Below are 12,086 nucleotides of genomic sequence, written 5' to 3'. Positions count from 1 at the left end.
AAGCCCAAAACCACTTTGGGTGCATGGAATTACTGTTTGGATCCCAGGCTAAGCACTCTGGAATCAATTGTGAAAATATTCCTTAAAACATACTGGTTTTCAGCTGATTTTTCAGAACTTGTTGCCTTAAAAACATCACCGGAATTGTTCACATAAGTTCTGAAAGACCCGTGAAAATCTTTAGTAACTCTCTATCGTAAGTTCTACAAAATATATTTTTGTGTATATTTTGGGTATACTGTGTATATACTTCCCATATGCACTGGGAAGTGGGTGCAATTACAAATTTAATTGGCTATTTGTTTTGCTATACATTCATAAACACATGGCATGCAAGCAAATGTTCTAAGAGACTATACTTCAGTGGTGGCTGATAGATTGTGTTGTTTCTCTGTATAGTGAAATGTATCCCATCTGTAGGTTAATGGTGAGCTTGTTTTTGCATCAGTTATCAGAAGTTCCATCAGTTTCTGCACTAGATTCCATGGTAAATTAGGAATATAATGGGGGATAATGTAATAACCAAAAGTATTACTGAGTTCCAGAAAAGATTAGACAATTGAAAGGAAGAAAAGGAATATTAACAATTATTTACTAAAATTACCAGTTTAGTGTAATATTCTGCATAAGTTAAAACAGCTATTAAAACAGCTCCACTGGCTTCCAGTCTGTTTCCGGGCACAATTCAAAGTGCTGGTTATGACCTATAAAGCCCTATATGGCTCGGGTCCAGGTTATCTGAAAGACCGTATTCTCCTTTATGAGCCTGCCCGTGCTTTGCGATCTTCTGGAGAAGCCCTTCTTTCAGTTCCACCATCTTCACAGGTGTGCTTGGTGGGAACATGGGAGAGGGCCTTCTCGGTGGCTGCTCCAGTGCTCTGGAACTCCCTCCTTGATGGGCTTTCGGAAGCAGGTTAAAACTTTTTTGTTCCAGCAGGCCTTTGGAAAATAATCTGGCCCTCCATCTATGTTAATGTCTTATAATTTTGTTGTGTATTTTAAACGTTTATGGTTTTGTTCCCCCCCCCATCCGCCCCATGTATGTTTTAAACTTTGTAAGGCCACCTGGCAGGATAATAATAATAATAATAATAATAATAATAATAATAATAATAATAATAATAATAATAATAGTCACCCAGATCTTAAGTCCCACATAACCAACCAATTTTATAAAGGAAGAATATGTGTTTTTTAAAAAAGTGCTGAAAGGGACAGCAATATTGGGCTTGTGATTTCCACCCATTGCCCCTTCCAGCTGCAAACCCCGTCATGCCGATCCAGACCCCCTTCCCAAATTCTTCAGGTACAGCTTTGGGCGTGGGGGGAGGGGGTCTGCAGCAGAAAGGAAGAGACAGCCAAGCCCTCTCGTGTGAACAGGGCTCCCACTTCTCTGGATCCAAGCCGCATCAATCAGATCAGTCTTGGTCGAAAACCTTTGTTTGGAAGAAAAAAACTGACAGAGGTGGTTAACTTGTATAATTATGAGAACTTGTATAATTATGAAATACAAATCTCAAAATACACTGGTGGGGTTGTTGGTTTGCAGTTTAGTGTTGAACATATATTAAAAGCGGGCTTTTAAACCTTGCAGAGGAGACAGTAAACCGGGGCAGGGCCCTCCCGTACCCTGAAATGGTGCCCCTGCCCGGGTTACAATCCACTCCTCCTCCTCCTCCTCTCGCCCCTTTCCACAGGCAGACGGAAATATGGATGTTTCTCACCGCCTCCACCATCCACTATCCCCTACGCTGTGCCGCTTCCACAGCATCCCTTCCCTCGCATTTGAGCACGACGACGACGCTGCCTAGGCCCTAACGCAGCCCACCCCAATGGCACTATACCGACCCGGCCTACCTCTGCAGTCCCGCCCCTCTCGAAGCTCTCCCTCCTCGCATCCTCCGTTGTCAGGACAGGGACGCCCACACACCTCCCTCCCCTCCGCTCTTCCGCCTCAACGGCACAGCCGCCATTAGGGGGCCTGAGGGGAGAGGGCGGAGCGGGCTGGTTCCGGCCTTCTCCGCTTCCGGAGTGGCAGAGCGGCTGCGAAGAGAGCCCTGCACAGGGCCAAGCAGGCTGCGGTGGCGGTGCTACAGATCGCGCTTCTTTGCAGCGATCAGGGAAAGGTACTTCTTTGCTTCAGGCGTAACCATTCCCGCGCTGAGTCTCGGAACGTATGATCGGACACATGACAGAGTGCCTCCTGAGCATACACAGGATGCATTTATTTCAACGCCGCTTAACTACGTGCTGTAGCTCTGTGGTAGAGCACCTGCTTTGCATGCAGGAGGTACCAGGTTCGATCCCCGACACCACCACCAAACCTTTTCTCATAATACTAACCTGGGCTTTCCCCATGAAGCTGATTCAAGACAGATAAAAAGAAGTACTTCTTCATACAGCACCTAATTTATTTAGTGTTGTTCCCCACCTCCATCCAAAGGGAGAGGCGGGTAATAAATAAATTTATTATTATTAAAATATGGAATTCACTACCAGTGGATACCAATTTGGATGGCTTTAAAACGGGGTTGGATACATTCCTGGAGGAGAAGGCTATCAATGTCTACTAGTCCTGATGGCTATGTGCTACTTCTAGTATCAGAGGCAGTAAGCCTATATATACACCAGTTGCTGGGGAACATGGGTGGGAAGGTGCTATTGCACAATGTCCTTCTTGTAGGTTCCTTGTTGACAGCTGGCTGGCCACTGTGTGAGCAGAATGCTGACTAGATGGACTCCTGGTCTGATCCAGCATGGCTTATATTCAAAACCTTGGAAAGCTGCTGCCAGTCAGTGTTGACAATACTGTGATAGATGGACCAATGGTCTGACTTAACAAAGGCTGTTTGCTATGTTCCTAACTTTCATGGGTTCTCACCGCCAATCTGGCCTTAGGACATTCAGGCTGGCTTCCATCTAGCATTCCTTGAAAATAATTTCAGAACTTGGCCCTGGAACATGGGCCTTGTTATTTTTAAACTTTATTATTTAGTGAGGAACAGATACCCCTTAACACAGGGACTAGAGTCTTGCTTGAAGTGATGTGACACTTCTATAGTACACAACTAAGCAGATTTCAACATGGTTGATATCTGAATACGAGACTGCCTGGGAGCTCCATGACAAGTTGATTTGAATTTTATGAGAGCAGAATGGAAATACCAATGTCCCTACCAAGGCATACTTAGGCATTCAATCCATTTTATTATTTTGACTGCAGAATCAGGAAATAATTGGTGTATATTTAATTAGTGCAGAGTACTAATTAACATGTGGGATTTCAGTGCCAACTGCTGATTTATTCTGAGTTTGTACATAAGGGAGTACATCTGTCAAATGTTCATTTTTGGTCATTAGAATATTATTGCCTACTGTACTATTACAACTGAAAAAAGTACCAATAAATGGTAGCCAGCTGCAATCTATTGTATAGGTGATGGGGCAAAGTACACTTTGAAGTCATCCCCCTGTCCCAAACATTCTGTAAACAAATATTGAAAACCTAATGCAATCTGCTTATCACATCCTCTCCTGTGTGTGCATTTGAGGGTTGTCCATCCATATTTGAACATTACATTTGTCTGCCATTACTTTAAATACTAAGCTTTTAGAGAAGGTAAGCTAGCCTGCTGCACCAAAAATAAGTGTGTTATGGTTCCTCATATATTAACAAATTTATTATGGCATAAATTTTACCAAACTGAAGTCCACTGCATCTGATACAATAAAAATACAATGGAATAAATAATTTAAAACCCTGTACAACATACAAGTCCAAGAGTGAAATTCTAGTGTGGGCAGACGTTCACACATGCAAGAGAATGTTCAACACCTTGCAGTGCCTCATCTCCCAAAATCTACTCCAGAGAGTAGTCCCCCACCCTCCAAAGATGTTGAGAACATGTGGAGGGATGCAGGAGAGAGTGGAAATTACACCTCTCCTTGTTCTGATGAAAGCAGTTGCACCAGTGGGAATTTTTTTATTGGAAACTAAGTCAAATAAGCACATAATACAATGCATAAAATGTAACACAGATTACTAAAACAGGCATCTGAAACAAGCTAAAACCAAATCACAGTGACTAGAAAGAGATATTGAAAGACCTGGGAGAATAAACATGTTTTAGCCTGGCATCAATAATGTAGGAATACGATGAGTTTCCCTAGGGAGAGCAGGCCTAAAGCAACCACCAAAAAAAGCCCTATGTCATGGGCATATTCTGATCTTCTGACTAAGAGGGCAGATGGAGGCTTCTGAAAATACCAGACGTTTCTTCTGCTGAAGAAATCAGTAAAGTACCAGTCTTACAAATCCAGTAGTTAAAAAGATTCCCCTTGTAGTTTACACCTCTTCTATGTTATCACATATGAAATAGGAATCATCCTTTATAGAAAGGTCATCTGAAAGCTGCAGCCACCACACATTACAAGTGAGGTACAGTTCCCAGTGATATAGTTAAAATAAGAATACTTGGATGTTGGTCACTGTAAGTTGTATGTGCATGCCAGAATTTTGGTGTGGTCCATTTCTCCTTAAAATATTATTCTGAATAACAGGATCAATTTTGCTTTCCAGCTGCCTTAGGCTAAAGCAGTTCAGACATATTCATAAATCATATTCGTAAATTGCTTCCTTTCTTCCATCCAGATCTGAATCCTGAATCATTTAGCTGCTAAGTTATGTGTTAAACACTTAAGACTTTACTATACACTACTAATTTCTTGATTTTAAGTAGCTTATATGCCATCTTGACCCCTGTAAACAAAAGCAGGGTATAAATTAAACAAGCAAAACATAGCAGTTAATCTTAGCCAGAAAAGATATTTGGCTATTTCCAGTGGCTATGGATGAGGCTTCAAGTGGGTGTAGCTTACTTGCTTGTAGAATTGCATCTGGAATGAGGAACACACAACCACAGAGACTATTCCAGAGGGGACTTTGTTGAAACTTCACACAAGTGTTACTCTTCTACCCTTTTCTGCTTATTGTGCAACTTCAAAGCTACATTTACAGGAAGGAAGACTTGAGAAATTTCACTCACGCAGGGAGTCTTGTGGGGGTGGGGCGGGGCAGGGGTGGAGGGGAGAACCAACTTCAGATAAGTCACATGGGTACATTCCACAAGACACATCATAAAACTCTTTCCGAATACAGACTTAATGATTTTGAAGTTGCTCATATTGGTATTCTGGGTCAAAATGCTTAATACTATTATGCAGATTGTCAATTGAAACATTTCCTTTGAAAGGCAATGTTCAAGACACAGGCTGCAAATGATGATGTATTTGAGGCAATGTAACACCAGCGCATTTCAGAATGACTCTTATGCTGCAATCCTATGCAGAGTAAGTCCTGAGTAAATTCCACTGAAATAAGTGGGACTTACTACTAGTACTGATTGCAGAACAATTCTCTAACTAGAAAACTCTTCCTAAGATATAATGTAGTTTAATTTAAGTAGAGCTCTCATTCGGCCTGGAACTGTGTCTATAGACTCTATACTGTTGCTGCTTTAAAGGCAAGGACCTGAAGAAACTGCAACTAATTACTACAGAATTCAGCAGCCATGTTTACAAAAACACCTTGGATTGCAGAATGTCAATTCTAGAACTAAGCAATAATTTCTTTCCCCACTCTAAACTTCTACTCTTTAACATACCCCTCCCTCCAAAGAAATTTAAAGTTCCACTGAACACTGTAATTTTAACCATTAGAAAAACAAACACAATGAAAAGTACATGCAATATTCGCTTTGCAGAAGTCACAGACCCGTTTGAACTGAAATACCATAGCATCATATCTATGTGGGATATCTAGTTATCCCATGATAATTCTGGACTGCTCCAGCTGAGTACAAGATAGGCTGCCCACTTCCATTCAGACTGTAGAAGGGACGAATCACAATTTTGTAAAGTGATTAAAATAGATACATCCTTTAATGATATGGAAATCAAAACAAGGCCCAGCAGTTCAACTGAACATTAGCAGCGTGTTAGACCAGATTCATTCATGAATTGAAAAATAAATCTCCTTATGGTGGGAATCCTAGATTTCTGAGGCTTCTGCTCTTTTCTAAGTTCTGCACACCAAAAGTCTTCCAATGTTTCAACATTGGATCTTCCAACCCTTAATATCTTTATTTCTTTCCTCTGAGTTCTTTAGTGGAGGCTTGGTCTATACTAAACTTTCCCTTACATTTTGTAGACAGTGTGTTATGTCTAGAACAACAATTCTTCCATTGTCAACAATGCACACAGTTGTTTCCTTGGTGTTTGCAGCTTGAAGAGTTAAAGCAGCCCCACCAAATAAAATGAAATTCGGCATATATAGTAATATTTTAATTGCTGATTCAAAGTCAGACAGTTGTCAAGATTGACTGAATGGCTGGCTAGCTAAAACAACCCTGTTTCAAATGCACAAAGATACAAATTCCATATACATAGTGAGGATGTATATTGTTTATTTACCGTCAGTAATTTACATAAGGCAATATTAATGGTTGGAACACCTGCAGAGTATGTACAGAAAGCAATGTACAACTAAAAGAGGTTTTCATCTATTAGTAATCGAACCATTTTAAAATTCTGCCTTTAAAGTCTTAAGACCGTCTTTAGAAATAATTTATCGCCAACGCAGAACAAAGGCTAGGGGGAAATTTACAAAGTAGCAGATTCTCTTAGTCCCTGGAAAGTTACAAAAGTTACACATATAAAAAAGCCACAGAACACCCCATATTTATACAAAGCTAATACAAATCTTGGTTTCATTAGATAAAGATTCTGTGAGGTTGTTACAAAATATATATTTTAGAGAAAGGCTTTATAGAATGTAAGCTCTCACTGTTGTTGAAGGACACGAAAGCAGTTTCAATTAAGTGGCAATAATTTGCTTTCAAGTACAAGATAAAGAAAACTGCAAATGGCACTATTACAATGTTGTGTAATTCTTGCAAGTCTGATCTTAGAGATATCTTTTTGGTATCATCAAATAGAGAAAGGCTTATTAAAGCTGACTTGTGAGCAATTGACTCTAGCATACACAGAATCTAATCAGTGGCTTGAAAAGAAATTTGCTGCTATTGCCTTGATACCCAGGCTTAAGGTTAGTCTCTAAACTAACCTTAGAAGATAATCAAATTCACATTGAGAGTAAAGTATTTTGGGAGACCATGGTTCAATGAAGCATTGCCACCACCCTGCCAACCCTGGCTTTTTACTCAAAACCTCCTCACTCTATTTTTGGGGCTCTTTCAAGCTGTTCTTCCCCACTGGAGTGACCTTTACAGGAAGTCTGAGTGTAGAGCAGTCCTGTCTTGCACTTCACAATAAGAGAAAACAGGATTTATCCAGCCTTGACAAATGGCTATTCATACTGAGCTACTCCAAAATAAGGCACAAGGCTAAAGACGTGTGTGTGTATAAAATGAATTACCTTGTTGAATGTTAAACGTGTTTTGTTAATGACTTAAAAATGTAAAATTTTGTAAAAATCTAAAACCATGGGGTTAGATTCAACTTTGTGCTAGTGGAAGTCTGAAGATTGTGTCCCTCTGTGCTTCCCTGGCTGCCTTCACTGGCCCAAAATCTGCTAGAGGATTTCCCAGTCCTTCAGAGCACATTTTGAGAATACAAGGGTGGGGGGAAGAGATGTGGGGAGAAGGGAATTGCCCTCTTCCCAGTTATGCTGACAGAACGTCTTCCATCAGTGGATGCAACTCAAAGGCAAGGTAAGTCAGCTTGTTTTCCACTGAAATAAGAAAACTAAAAGTACTAAAAAGAAAAAAAAAAGATCATCCCTCAACTTGTAACATGATTTATGAACCGTTATTATTTTTAGAAAAAATGTTTCTAAAATAGCATCTGTAAGTAAGCCCTGAATTTGAAACAACTGCATCTAAAAATGTAAGGTTTCACCAATCTGTCTATTAAAATGTTAAAAATATACATTTTGATATTTTAAGTGTGTTTTGTAAAGGGATTCTTGGGGTGAATTTAGAGGGCTGACTACACTATTCTTGTTAACAATAGGTTTGTGTTTTGCAATTTCTTGTTGCATTATTAGAACACTTTAGGAGTATTACAGAAAGTGCCATAGACCCCCCAAGGACAATAAAATCTGTCCCAATGCTTTCCAGGGCCCATAGACAGGTGACCTATGGCCTAGAACCCACCATGATTGTGATTAACAAGACAAGGGAAAGGAAGGAAATGAGAAAGAACCAGCCCTAGGCTTGAGGATTAAGGCTAGAATATGTGGGGTGAGAATTTAGTCTATGATACTGCTTACTCAAGATCCAGAATCTGCTTGAATGTTTCTGGTGCCAATACCAATTTCATAGAAATTGCCCAAATTAGAAAAGACACAGTCACATGCATCTTTCCCATCACATTTTTTTAAACAAAAAACAAAAGCTGTCTTTGGAGTTTAAGTGGGGAAATGGCTGAGGGAAGGGGTACTTAAACTTTCCTTTTCTGACTACTACTTCTATCAAAATTGCTCCTGCAAGCTGCAGGGGGTAAGCCACTCTGTAAGTGTGAGACTGAGTGGAAAAGCTGCGGGGGAGGTGGGGGGGGGAGGCAACTTTTTCTCCCCTTCCAATTCCTCCACTTATATTTGCAGCCCCCCACAGCTGCTTTGGATTTAAAAAGCAGCAGGGAAATTATACATGTAAGACTGCACATCACATGTCATTGGAACCTTACACAGGCCACATTTGTAAATCCACTGCAAATTTTTAAATCTTTAATTTTATTCCCAAAGCACAGATTTGCCTTAACAAATAAACTGACCTTCTTCACTGAGCTCTTGTAGCAATCTAGAGGACAATGACAAATTTCTATCCAAGAAAGAGTAACCTCTGTACCCCATTAGCAGTATTATAAAGCTGAGCCAGTGAAACAGCTTTGGTTATTCTTATTTCTTCATATACATTGTTAGTTTCACATAGATATCATAGTTTGTTGTATTAAACTGGTAGGGAAATCTGATTAAAACAGTTACTGTCCAGTTAACAAGGATAACAATCTCCTCATCCAGCTCAATTTAGCAGAGATCTAGCAAAAATTATTCTAATCCCGCAATATACAAATTTTGAGGGAATTCTGAAAGAAAGCTTGATTGGGAGAAATGATACCTCCAGAACATGTGTAGTCTATTAGAACATTTAGAATTCTGGTCATAACTTTTTTTTGTATTTCCTAGCAAATATGCAGTAGTTAATTATCATCTCTATGCAGTGTCTGGAAGTCTACCCTGGCAAATGAGCTCTCCTCGTCCCCTCGCAAAAGCCACTCTCTGGTAAAGTGGGATTCTCATTAAGGCCACTACAAGTATAAGAAATTAAGAGGCACTTTAGGTTAAAAGATCCTACATCAAGGAACAATAGACGGACTAGGCCCACTGAAGAACAGAGAAAGTTTGAGCCTGTTCTATTAAAGCACTTAATTGGCACAATTTCTTGGGTTACGTGAATCTAACACGTAGCAAAATTAGGTTGGTTTTAAAAAATATGGACATTTTGCTGACTAAGTTCCTTCCACAAAGATTACATAATAGTAGCACTTGGCAAATGAGAGAAATAGCAATGCACCAAGTTTTGTCTGTGCATAGAAAAGGTAAATTGCGATGCTAGTCTCTCATCATGTTAACCATTGAAACATTTATAGCAGTAAACATTAGAATAGGTATACGTGTCAATCCCTTTTTGTAGATATTATGCTATGCTTTAAACAGAAGAACACCTGTGATAAACTTTAGTTAAACTAGGATGTCCAGAGTAACTGGTAATATGTGGGCTTTTAAACCAATACCTGAGAAATCAAAAGTATTACCAGTATCCTCAATTGAGATGAAAAAAAGAGTCAATAAATTTTATTTCCAATGAATGTTTGCTTGCAAGGCTGAGTTATTGCGGTGCGTAGAAATTGAGGTGGAAGGTGGAGCCCTTTTAAAAATTTCACTTTTTGCAATAAGGCATTCCTTGGAGATCATTCAATCACTTTAACCCTTTTCAAAATAAGTTTTGCTTTTCCGGCCAATATAATGGCCAGTGCTGTGTCAACTACAGCTGCATGTACACTCAATGTTGCCACACTAGTTTAACAAGCCACATTTATAAACACTGTCACTGTTTAGCAGAAACACATATCATGCTTGGCTTCCACCATTACCCGACCACAATATCTGAGCAAACTGAGCAAAAAATTCAAGGAGCATTCTTAAACAATGGATTATTCACAGCAACTGACAGCTTTGAAAGCCGCAAGCAACTGTGATTTAGGCTAGTTTAGTTCCAAACTATAAAAGCACAGGTTTTGTTAAACCATATGACCTACAAATCACCAATCAAGACCAGAAGTCCCTATGCAGATTCAATTTGCTTAAAATATTCAGTGGTAGTAGACCACAACTGTTCTCTTTTCTGGTACCATTTGTGAGCACCCTCTATTGGCATGGGACCAGAATTGCATTTGTAAACTTCAAATATAGCTTAATTATTTGACAGAGTAGAGCTGTTTGCCATACAGAATAATTGGTGGTGGTGATGGTGGTTGGCCAAGTTTGGAGAGCTGTCCAGAATTAAATCTTCCTATAGCCCTTTCACATGCCAAACCGCTTTAAACTTAGCAAGTTTCTAAAGTAAATTCTTTCAACCGCATGTCTACAGGTTACTAGATGTTAAAAGAGTACAGGCTTCATCAATCTGAAAAGATGGAAGAGGTTAAAACTTGTAGTTAGCTTTACAAAACGAAAGTCTGCTAAGAAATTAAAACTGATTCAAGATGGAAAATACAGTGGAAAAGATTAAAGCCTGAATTTCAAGAGAAATTGGCAATAACTATAACAGCAGCAGGTCTGACAAGACCAGTTTTTTCCAACTCCTGCTGTAAACTAGTAACACAAATCAAAGTCTTTTTGCACATCACTGTAGCATGAGCTGCTTGAGGTTATCGTGAAGGATGGTATCCTTGACATCACGGAATACCAGGCGGATGTTTTCTGTATTAATAGCAGTGGTGAAGTGGTGATATAAGGGCTTCTGCTGCTGATCCCGGCGTTTGGTACGAAAACAATCTACCAGGAATTTTTGGACATCTGTTACATTGTGAGGATCCCCTTCAAATTCTGGGAAATAGTCTTTGATGCTCACTTTTTGAACTTTTTCCTCAAGTAAGTCTGTTTTGTTTAGGAAGAGAATGATGGAGACATTGCTGAAAACCCGGTTGTTGACAATAGTTTCAAAAATGTTCAGAGATTCTGTAAGGCGATTTGTTAGTCGATCCTCCATAAGTACCTGGTCAAATTCACTTGACGAAACCAGGAACAATATTGAGGTGACACTGTCAAAGCACTCAAACCAACGTTTTCGCTCTGACCTTTGGCCACCTACATCAACCATCTTGAAGGGAACATTTTTAATCTCAAAATCGTACTCATGGATCCCTTTTGTAGGTCTTCGTGCCAATAGAATATCTTGCTGTGAGGGAAGATAGTCCTAAGAACAAAAACATACCTTAATTAAAAACACCACTGTGTATATTATTGAACCTTAAAATGAAATGCCATAGAAAGTGTGAAACAGGAGAGTTATTTCATTGCCTGAACATTTAAAAAAGAGTTGCAAATCAGGTGTGTGAATAACACAAAATCAAAAATTGAAATAAGTATGAGAATGATAAGCACTAAGGCTGAAATCCTATGGTTCCTGGGACGGTGTCCTAAAGGCCATAGGATGTTTCAGGTCACCCTCTCTCAGGGCGGGGGTGGGTGGTGTTTCACCCACCAGAGCCCTTGCCAAGCCAGATCTCCGACATCAGCAAAAAAAAGAAAGGGAAAAAAGAGGGGGGGTTTCCTAGGTGTCTGGGGGAGGACTGGGGAAAGGCTAGGATATGCAGGACCCAAAGCAGTCCCTCTCCTCTGACACACCTGCTACCTGGCAGCAAATCTATACCAAACTTGGAGCTGGCATAGTTTAATTTATTCCACGGAAATCAATGGAAGAGAACTCCGAGGAAGGGAGAAAAATGGGCCAGGAAAGTCAAAGACAAACAGTGAAACACTGCTCCTCTTCCCTCCCTTCTTT

At 39.9% G+C, this 12,086-nt stretch overlaps 2 protein-coding genes across 2 annotated transcripts in view; both read right to left on the bottom strand.

Moving 5' to 3' along the window:
- Positions 1–1,896, bottom strand: part of AMZ2 (archaelysin family metallopeptidase 2) — a 66,519-nt gene extending 64,623 nt beyond the window's left edge. Inside the window, exon 1 of the mRNA XM_063120047.1 lies at positions 1,858–1,896. The gene's annotated coding sequence lies outside the window, so the exon portion shown is untranslated. The remainder of the gene's footprint in view (positions 1–1,857) is intronic.
- Positions 1,897–6,447: 4,551 nt separating this feature from the next.
- Positions 6,448–12,086, bottom strand: part of GNA13 (G protein subunit alpha 13) — a 42,189-nt gene continuing 36,550 nt past the window's right edge. The window contains exon 4 of the mRNA XM_063120048.1: positions 6,448–11,498. Coding sequence (XP_062976118.1) covers positions 10,926–11,498 — 573 coding nt within the window. The 3' untranslated portion in view covers positions 6,448–10,925. The remainder of the gene's footprint in view (positions 11,499–12,086) is intronic.

This window comes from Elgaria multicarinata, chromosome 3 (genome assembly GCF_023053635.1).
Source record: "Elgaria multicarinata webbii isolate HBS135686 ecotype San Diego chromosome 3, rElgMul1.1.pri, whole genome shotgun sequence".
In the NCBI taxonomy this organism is placed as follows: domain Eukaryota; kingdom Metazoa; phylum Chordata; class Lepidosauria; order Squamata; family Anguidae; genus Elgaria; species Elgaria multicarinata.
Note: the sequence above shows the minus strand (reverse complement) of the source record. Positions and strands in the feature narration are given on the sequence as shown.